Source organism: Nycticebus coucang, chromosome 7, assembly GCF_027406575.1.
Source record: "Nycticebus coucang isolate mNycCou1 chromosome 7, mNycCou1.pri, whole genome shotgun sequence".
Taxonomy (NCBI): Eukaryota; Metazoa; Chordata; class Mammalia; order Primates; family Lorisidae; genus Nycticebus; species Nycticebus coucang.
Genome location: NC_069786.1, coordinates 70,878,926 through 70,899,926, shown reverse-complemented (window position 1 = coordinate 70,899,926; position 21,001 = coordinate 70,878,926). Strand labels below are relative to the sequence as shown.

General features: G+C 41.9%; 1 protein-coding gene across 4 annotated transcripts in view; it reads left to right on the top strand.

The window, feature by feature from the left end:
* Nucleotides 1-10,548, top strand: part of WIPF1 (WAS/WASL interacting protein family member 1) — a 137,744-nt gene extending 127,196 nt beyond the window's left edge. For all 4 annotated transcript variants that reach the window (XM_053597646.1, XM_053597645.1, XM_053597649.1 and 1 more), the window contains 3 exons: nt 1,464-1,676; nt 2,487-2,600; nt 7,489-10,548. In XM_053597646.1, the coding sequence (XP_053453621.1) occupies nt 1,464-1,676; nt 2,487-2,600; nt 7,489-7,544 (383 nt within the window). In that variant the 3' untranslated portion in view covers nt 7,545-10,548. The remainder of the gene's footprint in view (nt 1-1,463; nt 1,677-2,486; nt 2,601-7,488) is intronic.
* Nucleotides 10,549-21,001: the final 10,453 nt, after the last annotated feature.

The following is a 21,001-nucleotide window of genomic DNA, read 5'->3' as shown; positions in this document are numbered from 1 at the left end:
AGTCCCAGCTACTTGGGAGGCTGAGGCAAGAAAATCGCTTAAGCCCAGGAGTTTGAGGTGGCTGTGAGCTATGATGCCAGGGCACTCTACTGGGGGACATAGTAAGACTCTGTCTCCAAATATATATATATACACACACACACACACACACACACACACACACACACACTGCCATAAGACATTGCATGTACTTAAAGTGTCAGCATCTTACAAATAGCTTACACTGCCAAAGATCAAGAACGCTTACTAAGGCATTTTGATTTACATGGGAAGATGCTCCTGTTTGTTTTGTTGTTGTTGTTGTTGTTTTAATTTAGTCACTATTTATTTTTTGAGATTTTTTTCTAGCTTTTCTATTTTTAATAGAGATTGGGTCTCACTCTTGCTCAGGCTGGTCTCCATTTCCTGAGCCCAAGCAGTCTACCTGCCTTGGCCTCCCAGAGTGCTAGGATTATAGTTGTCAGCCACCACACACAGCCTCTGCATTTTACAAACTGATTTCAAAGACTTACCTAGTACTCTCTCTGTTGGCTTTTTTTTTTTTCTTGTAGAGACAGAGTTTCACTCTGTCACCCTCCCGAGCAGCTGGGACCACAGGCACCCGCCACAATGCCCGGCTATTTTTTTTGTTGTTGCATTTTGGCCAGGCTGGTTTGAACCCGCCACCCTCGGTATATGGAGCCGGCACCCTAACTCACTGAGCCACAGGCGCCGCCCTCTCTGTTGGCTTTTTTACTGATTACTCCTGGCATCAGTGCTATGAGAAAGGTGACTATCTGTCACTCTTATAGACAGGAAGTCTAGTTCCATAGCTTGTTCAGGGTTAGGACCCACACTCGCATTTATAGCCATGGATGGATGTTGATTGATTAGCTATTTGTGGCTCCCTGTGTTCCTCTGCCTCCCCAAAGAGGAGGAGCCAAGGAGGATTCCTACTGCTCTCAGTATGACTCATGTTTGGTTTCCTGACGGATCATATGCGTCACAGAAACAACGCTTGTATAATTAGCATAATACTGTGCATTTCAAGAACTTAGTCCTTCTGAAGACCTAAAACAACTTCATAACCATCTTATTTTTTAATTCCTTCATCATGTCACAGTAATTAGTTCAATAGCTCTTTAAAAGGATTATACGATTTTTTAAATTATATGGCTGTGAGTATAAACCTGTTTTCATTTTACTGTATCATCTCCAATCTCATTACTAACTCAAAGCCAAAACAGCAATTAAGCTATTAGTATGCACTTGTTTTGCATACACATGCGCACATATGTGCATTTTGTGTCCATATATGCTTACTCATTGCTCAGTTAGATCAAAGGCTCCATTTCTCCATATTTGCAAATGAAAAGGCATGTGTCTAGCAGGCACCTGCCCATTTTACGGTGAGGACAACCGTGATAATTAGCAATGTGGGGTATAAAGTATTCTGCTAAGTGTCTTCTTTTCTTTTGCCCCAGGCCCTCTCCCACCGCCTCCTCCAATAAGCAGAAATGGCAGCACATCTCGGGCCTTGCCTGCCACACCGCAGTTGCCGTCCAGGAGTGGAGTAGATAGTCCCAGGAGTGGGCTCAGGCCCCCCCTTCCTCCGGACAGGCCTGGTGCGGGGGCACCTCCCCCACCTCCACCGTCAGCATCAATTAGAAATGGCTTGCAAGACGCTCCATGTGAAGGTGAGCTGTGGTCCCAGCTCACTGGGCTGTGTAGAGCTGCAGTTGAATGGTCAGTTTGCTTGTGTGTTGTTTGCTTGTTTAAGTTAAGTTTCTTGTTCCACACACTGTACCACGCTGATCTATCTAACCATCTGAGAGCCCACCATGATTTCAAAATCAAAATTATAATCCCCCTCCCCCATTTCCCAAAAAGGCAGATCATTTTCTTCTTGACCTGTTCTTTGTTTGAGTTCTCATTTTGGTTGACTTTCCAGAGAGTCTAGAATTCTGAAAAGAAACATTTTGGTAGGGTGGTGCCTGTGGCTCAAAGGAGTAAGGCCCCTGCCCCATACACCGGAAGTAGCAGGTTCAAACCCAGCCCCAGCCAAAAAAACTGCAAAAAAAAAAGGAAACATTTTTGTAGTTTGCTTTCTTATTATCTACATTTCTAAATAGTTTTCTGTAGGTAAGAGGCCCAATGGCCTGCAGATACTAAGTTTTTATCTCTCCCATGGTTATCAGAGTGGTCCTGGTTACTGCTGGCCCACTGGTGAGAACGAGGGTGTTCCATACCTTAGATCTCCGCTCCTGAGAGGGACTGGCTGGGTCCTCATCACACTAAAGTCACCTTGCTTTAACTTCCAGGCCAGTTTATTTTATTGATGTGCAAGTCAGTGACATTTGTAGCACTTCCAGCTTTTCAGCAAACTTCTAGGTATCAAACTGAAATTGATTTCTGCAGTTCTTTTGGGATTTAACTCTGCGCCTTTCGTTGCATAAAGTCATCACAGCAGATTGTTACAGAAGAGACTGTCTGTTTCTTCCCCCCAGATGAGTGGGAAAGCAGATTCTACTTCCATCCCATCTCTGATCTGCCACCTCCAGAACCATATGTGCCAACAGCCAAAAGTTATCCCAGTCAATTGCCAAGAAATGAAAGCCGGAGTGAGTATTTCTGCCAGGGCTTTTGACAGATTCATACTTGAATAGTCTGGATTACCCTCAGGCTATATAGGAAATGGGGCCTTTTGCCTTCAGTGGGGTAGAGAATCCTATTTAGAGCTGTCTAAATTCTAGTAAATCCCCTTCCACATGCACTAAGGAGATGGAGGTGCCCAGAATGCGTATAAGAAGGATTATTTTAATGTGTCATCACAACCTCAAAATACCTTTGGTTTGCTAGTACTAAATGTTATTATTTTTCTTCTTTGGATAATCTTCCCCTATTTTGATCTTCCTGAGAAACCACAACTAAGAGTCATTTTCTATTCCTACTAGTTTCAAGATTAGCAAAATGTCTCATTAATTATAACAAAAACTCACTGTAACTCCCTATTATAATCACAGCTTTACAGAGCATTACCTGATAATTTTAAATACATCTGTAATCTTTCCACATAGCATAACAGATATTTTAATTTTCCCAGGTTCTCTCCCAATTTTTATCCATATAATTCTGAATTTTTGTATTGTTGTAACGACATAGTACAATTTTTTCTTTTTTTTTGGTGATGGGGTTAACATAACATCTCTTAGTAAACACTTTTCCATTTTAGTACATGGTTTTTATTTCAGCATGCAATAATTTACCATTATCAGGCATTTCGATTGTTTCTAGACTTGAAGCAGCCTTACCCCGAGAGCCAAATTTCCAAACCAGAAATATAGAGAAAAAGTATGTGAGCAAGTCAAGTGACTGTCACAAAATTCCTAGCCATGGCCATATTCTGTAGCAGAGGGCCTTATGCGTACCCTGCTAATTATTTCGTAAAACGGTTTCAAATAATTTTTGGTTGGTTTCCAATCTTACATCTCAGCTAAAGGTAAGACCAGTTAGGAGCAAAATCACAAACATCAGGGAGAAGTGACAGATGGCCGTCTTGGGGCAAAGGAGGAGGTGGAGGATAGTTGTGCTGTGCAGGACAGCGGGGCCATACCATGTGTTTCTGTTGGGCTACATCACAGAATTGAATTAACAGACTCAGATTGCACTTTGTGCCTGTGCAGGAAAATTCAAAGAGTTAGGAAATATTTTAGGAAAGTTTCTATGAACAAATGCTGGAAGTAAATAAAATGTTGCCACTTGAGAGGAAAACTTTTAATTCCTGGAAAAATTTATATATGTGGAATACTGAATTCCTAGGCAATACCTAATTGAAAGGTTTAACTATAATAAAATTATCATACGGAATTGTAGTTCCCTCTTGGGAAATTCATTTATATATAAACTTGCTTTAAGGAGTTGATATAAACTCAAAATACATATACAGATAATAGATTCTAGTATTAAATAATACTGGGTATGCAAATTGCACACTAACTTTATGGCCACCCTGTATAATGTCCTGACTTCTTAAAAACATTCTTATATCAATAGCAGAACCATCTTTCCTGTACCTTATGGATATTTTTTTTTTTTTTTTTTGGTTTGGGGGGTTTTTTTTTGAGACACAGTCTCACTTTGTTGTCCTTATTAGAGTGCTGTGGCGTCAGAGCTCACCGCAACCTCAAACTCTTGTGCTCAAGTGATCCTCTTACCTCAGCTTCCCAAGTAGCTGGGACTACAGATACCCACCACAGCCCCTGGCTATTTTTAGAGACAGGTCTTGCTCTTACTAAGGCTAGTCTCAAACTCCTGAGCTCAAGCGATCCACTCACCCCACCCTCTCAGAATGCTAGGATTACTGTAGTGAGCCACCTCGCCAGGCCCACCTTCTGAATTTTTAATTTAATAGCTGCACTTAGAGGTAGTCCCTGGGTTATGAATGAGATAGGTTCTGTAGGTTTGTTCTTCAGTTGAATTTGTATGTAAGGTGGGACAAATATAGTTACTTATTACCTGTAATAGCCTCCCTTTGTGAGAGTTGTAGGTCAGTCAGATGTTTATAACTTGGGGACTGTCTGTATTCCCTCCCCCACGCTCCTTTAAGACTCGGATAAGTAACTTGAGAAGTAGGACTATGTCCTGCTCACTCTTGCATCTTCCTTGAGGGGCACAGAGCCTAAAACATAGTGGGTATTTAAAAATATTCTTAAATTGATGAATTAGTTTCCACTGACCACTGACCTTTTTTTGTTTTTTGTAAATTTCCTTTAATATTTGATGTATTATGCATGCTTAATATCAATAATGAGAACAGGTTATCTGTCTAACAAAAATAAATCAGGTACTATCAAGTACCAAGTTTTATTCTGTTTCTATAGCTGCCTCCATCTCCAAGCCCACAGCCTGGGAGGGTACCCAGACAGCCCCGATCAGGGTAGAGGACACTTGGAGTGCTTTGGACAAGGACAGCCCTCACTTTGCTGACCTCCTGTGGCATGTCAGTTGATGGTCAAGGCTCCATGATAGATGGCTGGTTTGCATCCAGATGAGTCTTTGCTCAGATGCCTGCCTAAGAAAATATTTGGTTGGGATGGTGGGAGGAAGAGGCACCGCCTCCAGTGTTTTCCTCTAACTCCTCTGCTTGCTCAGAGATTTGGTTCTATCTCAGAAATCCCCAAGTGGACTTGTAGGGTTGCTGTCAAAATGCCTCCTGAGGAGTCTGCCAGTAGACCCACCTCATCTCAGAGCAGTGGTCACAGCAGACCCACGTGATGGACATGTGCCCTGGTAGTCCTGCCCACAGCATCTAAGCACCTGACTATGTGCCTAACACCTGTTACAGTTTCAATAAATGCATGTGTGAATTTTTTTGAAAATATGAATGGGATTTAAACCTGGTTACTATACACTGATAGCCCACAAATGTGGATAGCTTTTAAAAGGACATATCAACAGAGTGAAAAGGCAACACATGAAATGGAGAAAATATTTGGAAATAATATGTCTGAAAAGGAATTAATAATCACAATTTATAAAGAATTCCTATAACTCAACAACAAAACACAACCTAATTAAAAAATGGGTTGAGGCCAGGGGTAGTAAGTAGCTCATGCCTATAGTCCCAGCACTTTGGGAGGCCAAGGTGGGAGGATTTCTTAAGGCCAGGAGTTTGAGACCAGTTTGGGCAACATAATGAGGCCCCATCTCTAAAAATTATTTTTCAAAAATTAGCTAAGCAAGGTGCCCAGCTACTCAGGGAGATCATCTGAGCCCGGGAGTTTGAGATTGCAGTGAGCTATGATCATACCACTGCATTCCAGCCTGGGCAACAGAGTAAAAGAAATGAATAAACGCTTGACTAGACATTTCTCTAAAGAAGATATACAGCTGGCCAATAAGCACATGAAAAGATGCTCAACGTCACTAATTACTAGGGAAATGCAAATAAAACTACAGTGAGATGCAGCTTAACACTCATTAGCATGGCTACTATTGAAAAAGCAGTTTAGAAATTGGAAGATACCTGAATGCCCAACAAAAAGGGATTGACTCAATGAATGAAATATAGTATACTTATACATTAGAATGCAATGTCTCATTAATAATGTATTTGTAAAGAGTAATAACTTTGAAAGGTGTTCAAACTGACCGTGTGATCCTATTTCTGGAAGGAAAAAGTAACTTTTTTCAAATGGAAAATGTACCCATAATGTTATTAGATATTGCTGGGTGATAAAAGCATGTGTGAATTTTTGGCTTTGTATTTGCTTATCCATACTTTTTAAATCAAGAGTAAACATGTACTATGTGATAAGAAGAAAAGCATTTTTGACAGCGCCTGTAGCTCAAGGAGTAGGGTGCCAGTCCCATATGCCGGAGGTAGTGGGTTCAAACCCAGCCCCAGCCAAAAAATCACAAAAAAAAAAAAAAAAGAAAAGAAAAGCATTTTTTGAGACAGGGTCATGCTCTGTCACCCAGGCTAGTGTGCAGTGGCATCATCATAGCTCACTGCAACCTTGAACTCCTGAACTCAAGTGATCCTCCTGCCTCAGCCTTCTGAGTAGCTTGAACTAACTATAGGCACCTGCTGCCACACCTGGCTAATTTTACTTTTTTTTTTTTTTTTTGAGACAGAGTCTCACTTTGTCACCCTTGGTAGAGTGCCGTGGCGTCACAGCTCACAGCAACCTCAGATTCTTGGGCTCAAGTTATCCTCTTGCCTCAGTCTCCCACATAGCTGTCACTCTTGCTCAGGCTGGTCTCAAACTCTGAGCTCAGGCAATCCACTCACCCCATCTTCCAGAGTGCTAGGATTAGACATGAGCCACCACACCTGGCTGATTTCACTATTTTTTTTTTATACAGTCTCACTATGTCACCCTGGGTAGAGTGCCGTGGCATTCACAGCTTACAGTAACCTCAAACTCTTGGGCTTAAGTGATTCTCTTTGCCTCAGCCTCCCAAGTAGCTGGGACCACAGGCACCTGCCACAACACCCGGCTATTTTGTTGTTGTTGTTGTTGTACTTGTCATGGTTGTTTGGCAGGCCCAGACCAGGTTCAAACCCGCCAGCCTCAGTGTATGTGGCCGGCACACTAACCACTGAGCTACAGGCCCTGAACCGATTTCACTATTTTTTTGTAGAGGTTGGGTTTTCACTGTGTTGCCCACGCTGGTCTCAAACTCCTGACTTCAAGCAATCCTTCCATCTTGGACTCCCAAAATGCTGGGATTATGGGTATGAGTCATGTACCCAGCACAAAGCATTTTTTTTTTTTTAACTTAGCTTTGTATGAGTTCTCAGAAGCCAGTGGTGGGTCGTTGTCTAGCGATGTTTACTTGCTTCCTCCTCTCACTTCTCATCTCTCATACGGAAGGTCCACCAGTTATCCTACAGCCTAGGTCACCGGGGTGAGGTAGTGGGTACCTTTGCAACCATCCCTGGGTTCCACAGTGAGAAAGTAAGCTTTCTAATCAAAATTATATTTTGTCTGTTTTTTCTTCAAGGTGGATCCAGCAGAAGAGAAAGGGGGGCTCCGCCACTTCCTCCCATCCCGAGGTGATCTCTGCCTGCTATTCTCTGTGCAGGCTCGAGAGCTGCTCCTATGGTTGCTATCTGAGAGTTGCACACCCTCCACCCCCTTTCTTCCCCTGGCCCCGTCCTATTGGCAGGAGGGAGGAAGGGAGAGTGAGTGGGAGTACGCGTGTGCAGGGGCAGGGATCCAGTAATGAACGCACCTAGCTTTTTATACCGTGTATATTCTCAGAGCCATTGCTTGCTTCGGCTCCAGCCCGTGTTAGCTGCTGGGAGTCTATAGGCTTTTTCGGCAAGTAGACAGAGACAAATTTTATCCCAGCTTTCAACCAACCAAATTCAAACATTCACTGCTTATTTGCTACAGACTGCGATTAGGGAAGTCCCCATGTCTTCTTCCATGCCTTCTTTGCACGCTTGGCCGCCTGGTTGTTTCCGTGAACCACAGACCACCTAAGCAAGTTGCTGAACAAAGCCTCAAATGAAACTTTTGCAGCTATAGGATGTCCAAGCTTTAGCAGTCAGAGGTACTTATGCTCTAAGACAGAGCTGTCCGGTAGAAAAATAATGTGAGCCCCATACACAACTTTACCATTTCTAGTAGCTATGCTTTTTTATAAAAGGTGCAAAGAAACAGATGAAATTGGTTGTATTTTAACCTTATGCATCCAAAATATCATCACTTCTATGTGTAATCAATATAAAAAATATTAATGAGATATTGTACATTCTTTTTTGGTACTAAATTTCCAAAATCCAGCATGCATTTTACACTCACAGCACATCTCCACGAAAATGTGACTAGTAGTGTTTTATAGGCTCAAGAGCCACGTGCAGTGGGGTGGTTACTATATTGAACAGCACCAGTCTAGAAGATGGAAACTAATGCAAAACCTCTTGTTTAGAAAACAGAAAAGGCAAGATGAGCTTGAGCAATTCAAGAGGTGACTAAAAATAAAGTTAGGGCCCAATACCTTGTTTAGTAGATAGCTTGACCTTAGATTTTGCTCCCATATTTCCCCTCTTACCTTAATGTCTGGATACAAGTGTTGCTTCACAGTGCCAAGGTCGCAAATTGATCTAGCACAGTTTACAGTCACATGGAATAAAGCCATTGGAAAGAAACTGAAAGCCTGTCTGGGCTCCCAGGCCCAGAGCCAGCTGGCTTGTGCACTCACCTGTCAGTTGGTCTCCTGCAGCCTTCGCTCCTCTGCAGCTCAGCAAGCCCCGGGGCTGGGAGACACTGGGTGGGCTTGGTGGGAAGGGGGAAGAAAGTCAGAGAAAGGCATCAAATCAGAAACATGGAAGAAAGGAACAGACTTGAGTGACCAACAAGATGTGATGCTTATAGGGTCAAATGAATAAGGGAGATTGGTAGTGGAAATCGGAGGGAAGTTGTTTTGAATCTGTCCAGGAGAATCTTGTGTCTTGGATCTATGCAAATAAAAGCTATGCTAAAGAACCATAGGGAAGAGCCAACCTTGCCTTTTTAAATATGATTTTGTTTACAGAATTTTACTAGGACTTTTAAATCTAGCCGTAGAGTTGGGAATAAGTATTTCCACTTAAATGTTTTATATGGTTGATTTTGTTTAAAAGTTATCATTACTTATTTTTTAAAAGCACATGGCCACATACGTATATGTATATCTACCTAAACCTTGTATCATGGTTTCAGTGTATTATCCATGTATTCCTTGGAGTTGCTAACAAGAAGTCAATCCAAAGAAAAATTTGAAAGATACGTTCCTATTTATAGAATAAATAATTCTGTTTTTTCATTTATATAAAAGCAAAAGAACTTAGTGTTCTAATAAATGGGATGTCTAATAAATTATGAAGTTACTGATTTAAATATCTTGTATTTTTATAACTTTCCTTGCCAAAGTTCTGGGCTTATTAGTACATTAGAGAGCTTGCTGTTTCCCCTCTCTTTTACCATTTGTCTGTCTTCCATATAGTCACTTGGGGCTCTTCACCCAAAGAAAATCAAGAAATATAAGGGTATAACAAGGTTGGCCAAGTATTTTGACATTTTTTTTTTATCTCTATCTAGCATTTTGGTAATTTAGCAGCATTATTTTATTTTGGAGTCTTTGATATCAACAGTGATAAAAATCCCCATCATCAATTCTATAGACCCACTTCCACAAACGATGCAATTTGACCTTCCTGAAAAATATGGTGGAGAAAAGTCGAACCCAAAGAAAGGTCTGAATTTTATAAGGCGTAGAAACAGTTGGACAACTTCCTTCTGTATTGAAACTTTGCAGGTACCACTCTAAAATTTGAAACAGGGTCACAGCTCAAAGTTGCCATTCATCCAGAATAGAGATGTTATAGAATGTACTTTTTAAGTGAATGTTTCATTAATACACCTACACTCTTTCTCTGAAAGTTAGCAACCTAATTCCATCTTAAACTTTGAATAAGTTCTGTGCTAAAATCTTCAACGATGGCAAATCACAGAAATGAGTGTTTTCTTCCTTCAAATCAGAACGTACATGTGTGTTTTTTCCATAAAATTTCCAGATAAATATATTCAAGATGCAATACAGTGTTTTAATATTCACATATCATTTTATATTGAAATGTATTACAGTATTAAAATTCAGTGTTCAGTATTTATTTCACTATGCATTTTATGTAGTAACAGCTAAGAAAAATGTTTCATCCAATGGTGCCTTACTTTGTGATTTGAACGAAATCAACTTTTCATGTCTAAGTAGCAAATTATTTGCATACTTGTAAAAACTGTTAGGTCTTTATATTTTAACTTGTAATACCAGTTTTATTATTTTAGTAGCAGAAATGGAATGACTGTTAAAGTGCCCAGAAAATTTTGGCATGAAATTAATTTTTCCCTCTTTATAGTCGGGAACTATAGAGGAAGAATAAAAATCTTTTCGTACCATTGTACTATGTAAACAGACACATTTTGGTATGGATGTCATCAGGACAGTGTAAATGGAAGGGCAGAGTCTACCCTAGACATCTGACTCTTTGTAAATTAGCCAGACAATAAATAAAAGAGTGATACAGAATCAACTGATGGTTTTTCTTTTAAGTATTGTTTATGTAAATATAAACCAAATGGCAAGTGTTTGTTTTCTGTTTTATACTGTGGAAAAGCAAGACAAGTTAAAAAAAAAAAAAAAAGATAAATATTCATTGCCCCTACTTGATAATCCTTTTGTTTGTTTTTCCTGAGAAGCTGCACCTTAGTCAAAATCTGTTTACTTTAGGCAGATGTCTCTCCTCTGAGGTAAAAGATGGAAGCAATAGAAGATGAAATTACAAAGACTAGCAGGGACACTGATAAATTTAGGACAGCCCAGTGTGAGTTTAAAAAAGCGGATAATTTCATGGCACCCTACTGAAGGTGGTAAAGTGAGACTCTGTCTCTACAAAAAAAAAAAAATTTTAGGGCGGCGCCTGTGGTTCAGTCGGTAAGGCGCTGGCCCCATATACCGAGGGTGGCGGGTTCAAACCCGGCCCCGGCTGAACTGCAACAAAAAAATAGCCGGGCATTGTGGCGGGCGCCTGTAGTCCCAGCTACTCAGGAGGCTGAGGCAAGAGAATCGCTGAAGCCCAGGAGTTGGAGGTTGCTGTGAGCTGTGTGATGCCTCAGCACTCTACCGAGGGCAATAAAGTAAGACTCTTGTCTCTACAAAAAAAAAAAAAAGCGGATAATTTTTTTTTTTTTTGAGACAGAGTCTAACTTTGTTGCCCCTTGATAGAGTGCTGTGGCCTCATAGTTCACAGTAACCTCAAACTCTTGGGCTCAAACGATTCTCTTCCCTCAGCCTCCTGAGTAGCTGGAACTACAGGGACCCACCACAACACCCCGCTATTTTTAGAGACGAGGTCTCACTCTGGCTCAGGTTGGTCTTGAGCTCAGGGCAATCCACCCTCCTCGGCCTCCCAAGTGCTGGGATTACACGCATGAGCCACCCCAGGCCAGAAAGTGGATAATTTTTTAAATTACATTCTGCTTATGTGTGTTTCTAGATATCTCAATATAGCACGGTGGTTAAGAGCTTAGAAAGAACCGGCTGTAGTTGCAAGTTACTTTGCTAAACCTCTTTCCTTGCTGATAAAGTAAGGAGCTGTCTTACAGCATTAATATGTGGTTGTACACTCAGCACTTAAGTCTGACTTAGTGTAAACCCTCAATAAGAGGCAACCATTATTAGTGTGAAGCAGGACACAAATATTTACATAATGATCCCAAGTTCACTGGAACCAAATTGATTAGAAGGGAAATTAGTAGTGTACTTTATGTTTTTTTGAGACAGGGTCTCACTATGTTGCCCTCAGTAGAGTGCCATGGTGTCACAGCTCACAGCAACCTCAAACTGTTGGGCTCAAGCCATTCTCTTGCCTCAGCCTCCCAAGTAGCTGGGAGTACAGGCGCCAGCCACAACACCTGGCTATTTTTGTTGCAGTTGTCATTGTTGGTTAGCTGGCCCAGGCCGGGTTCGAACCTGCCAACTTCAGTGTATGTGGCTGGCGCCATAACCACTGCTACGGGCACCCAGTCTACTAGTGTACTTTAAAGGAAAGAAGCATTAGCTCCTAGATAGAAAACCTCATAGAGGTTGCTGTGAGCCGTGTGACGCCACGGCACTCTACCCGAGGGCGGTACAGTGAGACTCTGTCTCTACAAAAAAAAAAAGAAAGAAAAGAAAAATATGGTGGAAAAAAGTCTTCTTTAACCAGAAGAAAGACAAATGCAAAGCAACCTCTAAACAAGGGTCACTTCACATGCTGTCAGTCCCTGTACTTCACAGGCCAGGAAAATGACAATTCGTGCTGCATCAGTCATAAAGAAGTACCAATGGTTGGGCAGTGCCTGTGGCTCATTGGGTAGGGTGCCGGCCCCATATACTGAGGGTGGCGGGTTCAAACCTGGCCCCAGCCAAACTGCAACAAAAATATAGCTGGGCATTGTGGTGGACGCCTGTAGTCCCAGCTACTTGGGAGGCTGAAGCAAGAGAATCACCTAAGCCCAGGAATTGGAGGTTGCTGTGAGCTGTGATGACACAGCACTCTACCGAGGGCGATAAAGTGAGACTCTGTCTCTACCAAAAAATAAAAAAGAAGTACTAATGGGTTCAATTTGAAGTCACAGAAATTAAGGGCCAGAAAGAACCTTGTGTATAGGGTGACCTTAAAATTCATGGTCTAAGGGCGGTGCCTGTGGCTCAAAGGAGTAGGGCACTGGCCCCATATACCGGAGGTGGGGGGGTTCAAACCCAGCCCTGGCAAAAAAAAAAAAAAATTCATGGTCCACGGTGGAACACTTTTGAGAGTGGAAAGGGTGCTAAGAATAGTTGCTGTGGCACAATAGGTGTAAATTGGGGCCATCCTGGCAACCTATGCCATGTGGTCACCCTAGGCAGAGGTCACCAGTCCAACCCTCTGGTCTCACAGCTGGTCAATTCAAGGCCCCAAATGGCATACTACCACCAGCCAACACTGATTTCTCACTCCACCACGCTCCTGCCTTCGTAATCCTTCCTCCCTCCGTCTGTCACTGTTCCCCTGTGTCTTTCACATTCGCTGCAAAGAAAAGGCCCAGTGAGAGGGCAGCACCTGTGCTCAGAGGAGTAGGGCTAGCCCCATATACCGGAGGCGGGTTCAAACCCAGCCCCAGCCAAAAACTGCAAAAAAAAGAAAAGGCCCAGTGAGAGGGCAGCACCTGTGGCTCAAAGGAGTAGGGATAGCCCCATATACCGGAGGTGGGTTCAAACCCAGCCCCAGCCAAAAACTGCAAAAAAAAAAAAGAAAAAGAAAAAAGAAAAGGCCCCAGTGAAAGGTTACAGAGTCAGAATAAGCCCTGCCCTCACAAACCTGGATATAGGGCCTGACTCTGCCGTTTGCTACCTGGGAGACCATAAACAAGTTATCTGAGCTCTAGTGTTCTCAACTGCAGAATGGTTACAAAACTTGAATATGTATACAAACACCACACGAAATAGCTGGCATGTATATGTTAGGCACTGAGTGAAAGTTCATTTCCTTTCCTTTCCTAATCTTTTTGCCATCAAACAGGCCATACTCAGGAAGGAATTCTCAAAGGCAGTCAGAGGTGTCTGATAAAATGTACTTAACAGAATCTTTAAGGATAAAAAATTTTTAAGACTGGCTTCATCTCTGGGAGGCTGAGGTGGGTGGATAGCTTGAGCTCACAAGTTCAAGACCAGCCTGAGCAAAAGTGAGACCCCTGTTTCTACTAAAAATTGAAAAACTGAGGCAGGAGGATCACTTGAGCCCAAGAGTTGGAGGTTGCTGTGAGCTATGACGCCACAGTATTCTACCCAGGGTGACAACTTGAGACTCTGCCTCAAAAAAAAAGACTGGCTTCTTTTGTCTGAACTGGAATCATTTATTTCACTCATTCATCCATTCAATAAACGTTTATTCATTTTCTTTTTTCCTGTAATCTCAATGGGTGAATAATGTTGATTAAAAAAATCCTTTAAACCTACAGAAAAATTGGAGGGAGGGACAGTATTTACAAAGACTTCTGATGCCAGTAAGTGATGTCATTTTGGTTTTGATATATTTGAAAAGTAAATCCAAGGATTCCCAGTTCCAGAAACATTAATAGAAGACTTCCTAGGCATGTGATTGTCACCCGCCAATTGACAGTGTCCCCTTCTCCCTGTCTTGCCTACAGTTTCATTTCCCTCCACCCTGAGCAGTTGGCGTTTAATGTCTATCTCTGGTGCCACAGTTAGCATAGACATAGTTCTCTTACTGGTGAATGTTTAGAAATGGCCTAACCATCAACATTATAGCACGGATTTTCCTTTGTCTTGAAATGTTGCTTCCACTATACCAGAGGTGCATTTGCTGGAAGCTAATTTAGCTCAAGCGTTGAGATTTCTAATTAAATACTCATTTTTATTTTTATGTATTTATTTTTTATTTCATTTTATTTTATTGTATTTTTTTGAGACAGAGTCTCACTATGTCACCTTGGTAGAGTGCTGTGGCATCATAGCTCACAGCAACTTCAAACTCTTGGGCTTAAGCGATTCTTTTGCCTCAGCCTCCCAAGTAACTAGGACTATGGGTGCCCACCACAATGCCAGGTTAATTTTTTTTATTGTTATTGTTGTTGCCATTGTTGTTTTAGCAGGCCCCAGCCAGGTTTGAACCAGCCAGCCTCAGTGTATGTGGCCAGCACCCTACACACTGAGCTACAGGCTCTGCCCTATTTTCTTTTCTTCTTCTTTTTTTTTTGAGACAGAGTCTCACTGTGTTACTCTTGGTAGAGTGCCGTGGCGTCACAGCTCACAGCAACCTCAAACTCTTGGGCTTAAGCGATTCTCTTGCCTCAGCCTCCCAAGTAGCTGGGGCTACAGGTGCCCGCCACAATGCCCGGCTATATTTTTGTTGTAATTGTCATTGTTGTTTAGCAGACCTGTGCTGGGCTTGAACCCATTAGCCTCAGTGTATGTGGCTGGCGCCCTACTCACTGAGCTACGGGCTCTGAGTCTAAATACTCATTTTTATATCTAATTTTTTATTTGTGACTTTATTATTTTTCTTAAATAGGGCACCTTTAATTATATAAAGCTTCAAGCCTTACAAAACCTAGATCTTCCTTACATTATTGCGATCTTCGGCTTCTGATGCAGACTTCAACCCAGTGAAAGTTCTAAAAACATTCTTAAGCCACCAGCTCTGAGTGACATGAAGATCCCAAACAGAAGACAGCTAAAGTGTTTGCCTCCTTTGTGACCTGTAAATATTTCTAAAATAATAGTCATTCATTGACATTTCATCAAAGTCAAAGGCCCCCCAGCATGACTCATCAAAGAAAATACATTTGACCTTAGAGGTCCCTGGGATACAAGTCTGGATATTATTAGACTTTGAGCCCAAATTAGCTTAAATTTTGGCCAAGAAGATGCCTGCCAGAGCCACCTGGAATATCCATCATAGATGTAACATAAAAACGTTTTAATCATAGTAATTCCCACTCTTTTCCTGTTTTCTGTCCAAGTAAGTTGAAGGTCACCCATCTATTTCTGATTGGTCCTTGATGCAAATAGCAACAAATAATAGGGAAAACCAAAAAGTTTTATGGAACTATTTGGAACTCTACTCATTCAAATCAACAAACACTAGTTGAGGAATTTAAGCACTGGTAATATAAAGATACATATTATGTAATATGAAGTTGTAAGTACTAACCTAGAATAAAGAACATGAGCTTTAGAACGATAGATCTAAAATCCTAGATCTAACAAAAACTTCATCCAGTAAGGACAACCCACTGTCCCACTGGTTCTGGAATGCACCTCACCACTGACACAGGTTGTTTGGGTGACTGTGTACATCAAGAAAATCCCCCCTTAACACTTGTTCCTGTGAAATATACTCTTGGAGCAAAGGCCTGCATAGAGCCCAAATGAGACCACCAGAGGAAAATGGACAAACATCACCTGCAGTAGTGAAAACAGTCATTTTATACCATCAAAACACTTACCTAAATAACAACACATAAATATCATCTTTATTTTTCATGTAGCCACCACCAATCATTGATTACCTACTATGTTTTACAGTTTGAGCTAGGGTCTTTGTGAATATTATTTTACATGTTATTACTAATCTTTTATGTTTTTACACACAGAGAAATCAAGCCCTGAGTGGATCAGAAATTTGCCTCAAGCCACTTGCCTTGAGTAGACCCAGAATTCAAACTCAAAGCTGAGTGAATTCAAACGGGAAGTCATAATACCATTGTCAACTCTTCATTTGTGAGTTTACAAAAATAGTGACATTTCATTAAAGCAAGGGCATTTTAATAAGCCAAGACAAGGGGAGACCTAATCTTAAAATAAAAGATAGCAGGCTCAATTGAATGACCAGAGCTTCATGGAAACCTCACTACTTTGTCCCTATTTTCCTCAATGGGCTCTGGACTGGCCTTGTAATTACCACCGGGTGCATTGCTTTTCTTTGGCTCTTTACTGTTTAGTAACCTTTCCTATTTAGAGTGTGGTTATAATCCCTGCCATGAAGTTTGAAAAGGGACATTATATATACTTTTCAGGACATTTTATCAGATACCTGCTACCTTTAAGTGGATCTCAGAGGAGCTGGTAAAATTCAGATGTCATTTCATTAAGCGGTTACAGATTTTGAAAGTCCCCATGTCAGAGTCAAACTGCAACCTGCCTGGTTAACTCGCTTTCCTATGTCTCCAGCCTTTGTATTGCCCATTATTTATGGGTTATTTCTACCATTGAAATCTAAATTTGCAGTATTGAACTTACTTTTCTGTTCTCTTGGAATTGAAAAAGCCGTGTGGCTATTTCAAATATCAAATAATGGGATGTGTTTTCCCCTAATAGTCACAAGTAAACATTGTGTTCTCTGCCTCAGTCATATTACCCAGCACTCATTCCTAGGAGAAGTGAGTTAGAGCAAAAAGACAAAATTGAAGTAAGTGGCCCCACAGCTCTAAAGCCTTTTTACATACGTTACCTCATTTGTTCCCCACAGCAGCCTTCTAAAGGAGGAAGAGTCTGATCCCTCATGCTCCAGACTCCGGGATAAGGCCCTGGGGGAGGAAGTGACTCAGTCAAGATCTTACAGCTTCTGGATGAAAGGGGAGCCAAGGCTAAACCCCTCTGAGTGTCAGTCACTCTCTGTTCATTGCATTTTTTACTTATTGTCTTCTTTTATTTGACAAATATTATTAAGCATCTTCTTAATAATGGGAAGGATCTGGGAGTGAGTCATCCCTTTGGCAGACTGAGGCGGGAAGATCACATGAGGCCAGAAGTTCAAGACCAGCCCAGGCAATATAGCAAGATCTCATCTCTTCAAAAATATTAAAAATTAGCTGGGCATGGTGATGCACACCCGTAGTCCCTGCTACTGGGGACACCAAGGTGGCAGATCTTTTGAGCCCAGGAGTTTGAGGCTGCAGTGAGCTATGATGATATGAATGCACTTCAGCCTAGGGGACAGAATGAGACCCTGTCTTCAAAAAAAGAAAAGAAAAGAAATAGTGAGAAGGCATGAGGGGAGGTTAGCCTAGCTGAAGATAGGAAGGTCAGTACTGCATAGTGCCTGAGTTCAGGGTCCGTGAGGGGCATGCCGAGGCAGTTACACAGATAACTCTAGAAGCAGGTGGAATGTCCTCAGTGTTACTGGGACGCCAGCAGAGATGCCTTGGGAGGGTACAAAGAAGGCACAGCTCCTGTGCAACTGGAGCCTACTGCTTCACCCTCACCTGCCTGGTCCTCCTCTCTCTGCTTTAGACGTGCAGTGTTTCTCAAAAGGAAAGTTAAGAAGCAACTAGAGTCTTTAATTATCAGAGAAATGCAAAAACCACTTTAAGATATCACCTAACCCCAGCAAGATTGCTACATCACAAAGTCCCCAAACACCACATGCTGGTAGATGTGGACAGAAGAGAACACTTCTACACTGCTGGTGGGATTGCAAACTAATACAACCTTTTTTGGAAAGAAGTATGAAGAATCCTCAAAGACCTAAAAGTAGACTTTCCATTTGATCCTGCAATCCCATTACTAGGTATCAACCCAGAAGAACAAAAATCATTTTACCACAAAGACATTTGCACTAGAATGTTTACTGTGTCTCAATTCATAATTGCCAAGTCATGGAAGCAACCTAAGTGCCCATCAACCCATGAATGGATTGACAAACTGTGGTATATGTATACCATGGACTAGTATGCAGCCATTAAAAAGATGGAGACTTTACATCATTTACATTTATCTGGATGGAGTTGAAATACATTCTTATTAGTAAAGTATCACAAGAATGGAAAAATAAATATCCAATGTACTCCTGGCCAATGAGCATCAGCAATCTGCACTGTGTGATCTACTGTGTTTTCCTGAACTGAGGGTGCTTGCAAGGTGTAGCCCCTCTCTGTGTCACTTTCTGGGAAGTTCTGGTAAACAATTTTATCAAAAGGTGATGGTGCCAGTTCTTCCATAAAGAAATATAGAAGAGTATCACGTTGGATGTTAAGAATTTTTAAGCAGGGGCCGGGTATGGTGGCTCATGCTTGTAATCCTAGCACTCAGAGAGGCTGAGGTGAGTGGATTGCTTGAGCTCAGGAGTTCTAGACGAGCTCGAGCAAGAGTAAGACCCTGACCCTAAAAATAGCTGGGCATTGTGACGGGTGCCTCTAGTCCCAGCTACTCAGGAGGCTGAAATGAGTGGATCACTTGAGCCTGAGAGATTGAGGTTGCTGTGAGCTATGATGCATGCCACCACACTCTACCAAGGGAGACAAAGTGAGACTGTCTCAAAAAAGAGAGAGAGAAAAGAAAAGAAAAGAAAAGAAACAATTTTTAAGCAGCTCAGGATGGAGAAGGAAATGAGGTCTGGATGACAGAGGGGAAGGATGGACAGGGAAGTCCTCTAACATTGTAAGGGGGTGACTTAAACATCCATTCTCACCAGAGAGGATGGGCCATTACCACCAGTACTGGGAGGAAACTTCGGCCTGGGGCACACTGTGACCTCAGGAGATTTAAAGAGCAGTGAAAAGCCTCTAAAGAGGAATCTGGACTAGTGGATTTGGCAAAATAGGGTGTTCAGTTGGGCTCCCTCTTCAGGAACACACGGCCCTTGCAGTCAACAGGGAGTAGTTACAGTGTGGCTGGCATCATGGCCCCAGGGAAAGTAGTCACAATACCCTGGAGTGTCGATTCTCAAATCTCGGAGCGCCACCTGGAAGGCTTGTCAAGGCGGAGGCCCAGGGTCCTGTGCCCACTGCTAGAGATTCTGATCCTGGGTGGCGCCTGTGGCTCAAGGAGTAGGGCGCCGGTCCCATATGCCGGAGGTGGCGGGTTCAAACCCAGCCCCGGCCAAAAAAAAAAGAGATTCTGATCTAGTAGATCTGGAGCACGGCCTGAGAGTTGGCTTTTCCAACAGGCTTTTAGGTGATGCTTGATAATGCTTGTTCTCAGACCACACTTGGAATAGTGCTAATCACTACCTAGAATAATAATTAAGGTTTCTCTGCATTAAATTAATATGTATGTACAGCATCTAACCTAAATACATTGTCCATCATTTGCATTAAAGAAACTTAGCTGGGCGGCGCTGGTGGCTCAGTGAGTAGGGCGCCGGCCCCACATACCGAGGGTGGTAGGTTCGAACCTGGCCCCCGCCAAACTGCAACAAAAAAAAAAAAAAGAAAAGAAGAAAGAAAGAAACTTAGCTGAGGAAAAGAGAAAACCATTAAGTATGATACTGTTGTACCCAAAATGTAACGATGCCTTATAATTACCTAATACTTTCTCTTTGATCCTTAATCATTTCTTTTTTCTGTTTTTTTTTGAGACAGTCTCACTATGTTGCCTTGGTAGAGTGATGTGGTGTCACAGCTCACAGCAACCTCCAATTCTTGGGCTTAAGTGATTCTCTTGCCTCAGCCTCCTGAGTAGCTGGGACTACAGGCACCGCCACAATGCCCGGCTATTTTTTGTTGCAGTTGTCATTGTTATTTAGCTGGCCTGGACCGGGTTGGTTCGAATGTGCCACCCTCGGTGTATGTGGCTGATGCTGTAACCACTGTACTACAGGTGCCGAGTCAGACCCTTATCTATTGATTTTTTGTTGTTGTTGTTTTTGCCTTGCCCACACATTATGGAGTTGGGGTAGAATCCAAATGCGAACAAATGTTAATTATGGATTTTTAAAAATCAAACCAAAACATCAAAAAGTGCTAAAAAGTAATTCATGAAAGCTGATAAGCCTTCACCCTCAATCATCTCCAGGTTAAATAATGATCAGAATTTTTTTAGGTGAAGTACTTATGTCGCATCTTGATGTTTGACTATCTTATAAATATAACTGTGCTATTAGGCTCTATTTTTCATTGCAGATGAAATTGATGCATCTTTGTGTGGTGTAGTCTGACATAGTAAAATTGTTACTCTCTGGGTAGGATATTCATAAAAATGTAATTATTGTAATCAGAACAGTCTTTAAGCTCATGAGCAGGGACTGTCAGATTCGTGATTGGCAGTTTTCAATCACTTGCCATGTAATAAAAGCCTTCTTAAGAGCAGCCTTACGAATCAGTAATGTCTTACAGAGGGAGGCTATTCTGATTCAAAACAAAGGGTGCTGGGAGCTGGTGATGAGAACCCAAGTTGGCCTCCTCTGTCTGGCCTTGGGTGGGATTAGATGGGGACTTTTCAGCAAATTTCATTCAGTTTATCCACCAACAGGTCTAACAGCAGGGCTGTTTGCTAGGAGAATGCTTTGAGAAGAAACAGATATAGCAAGACCACCCTGAGCATAAATCAGGAACTCTTATTAACTACAGAGCACCTGTCATTTTCCTTCCTGCCACCTGGAGAAGATATAACAAATGCTGTCCATGACAGTCAGCCTCTGGCCACTTGGCAGGTCAGTGTTCTTGATGTCCCAAGTGCTGGTTTAGGCAACACGCTTAATAAATTT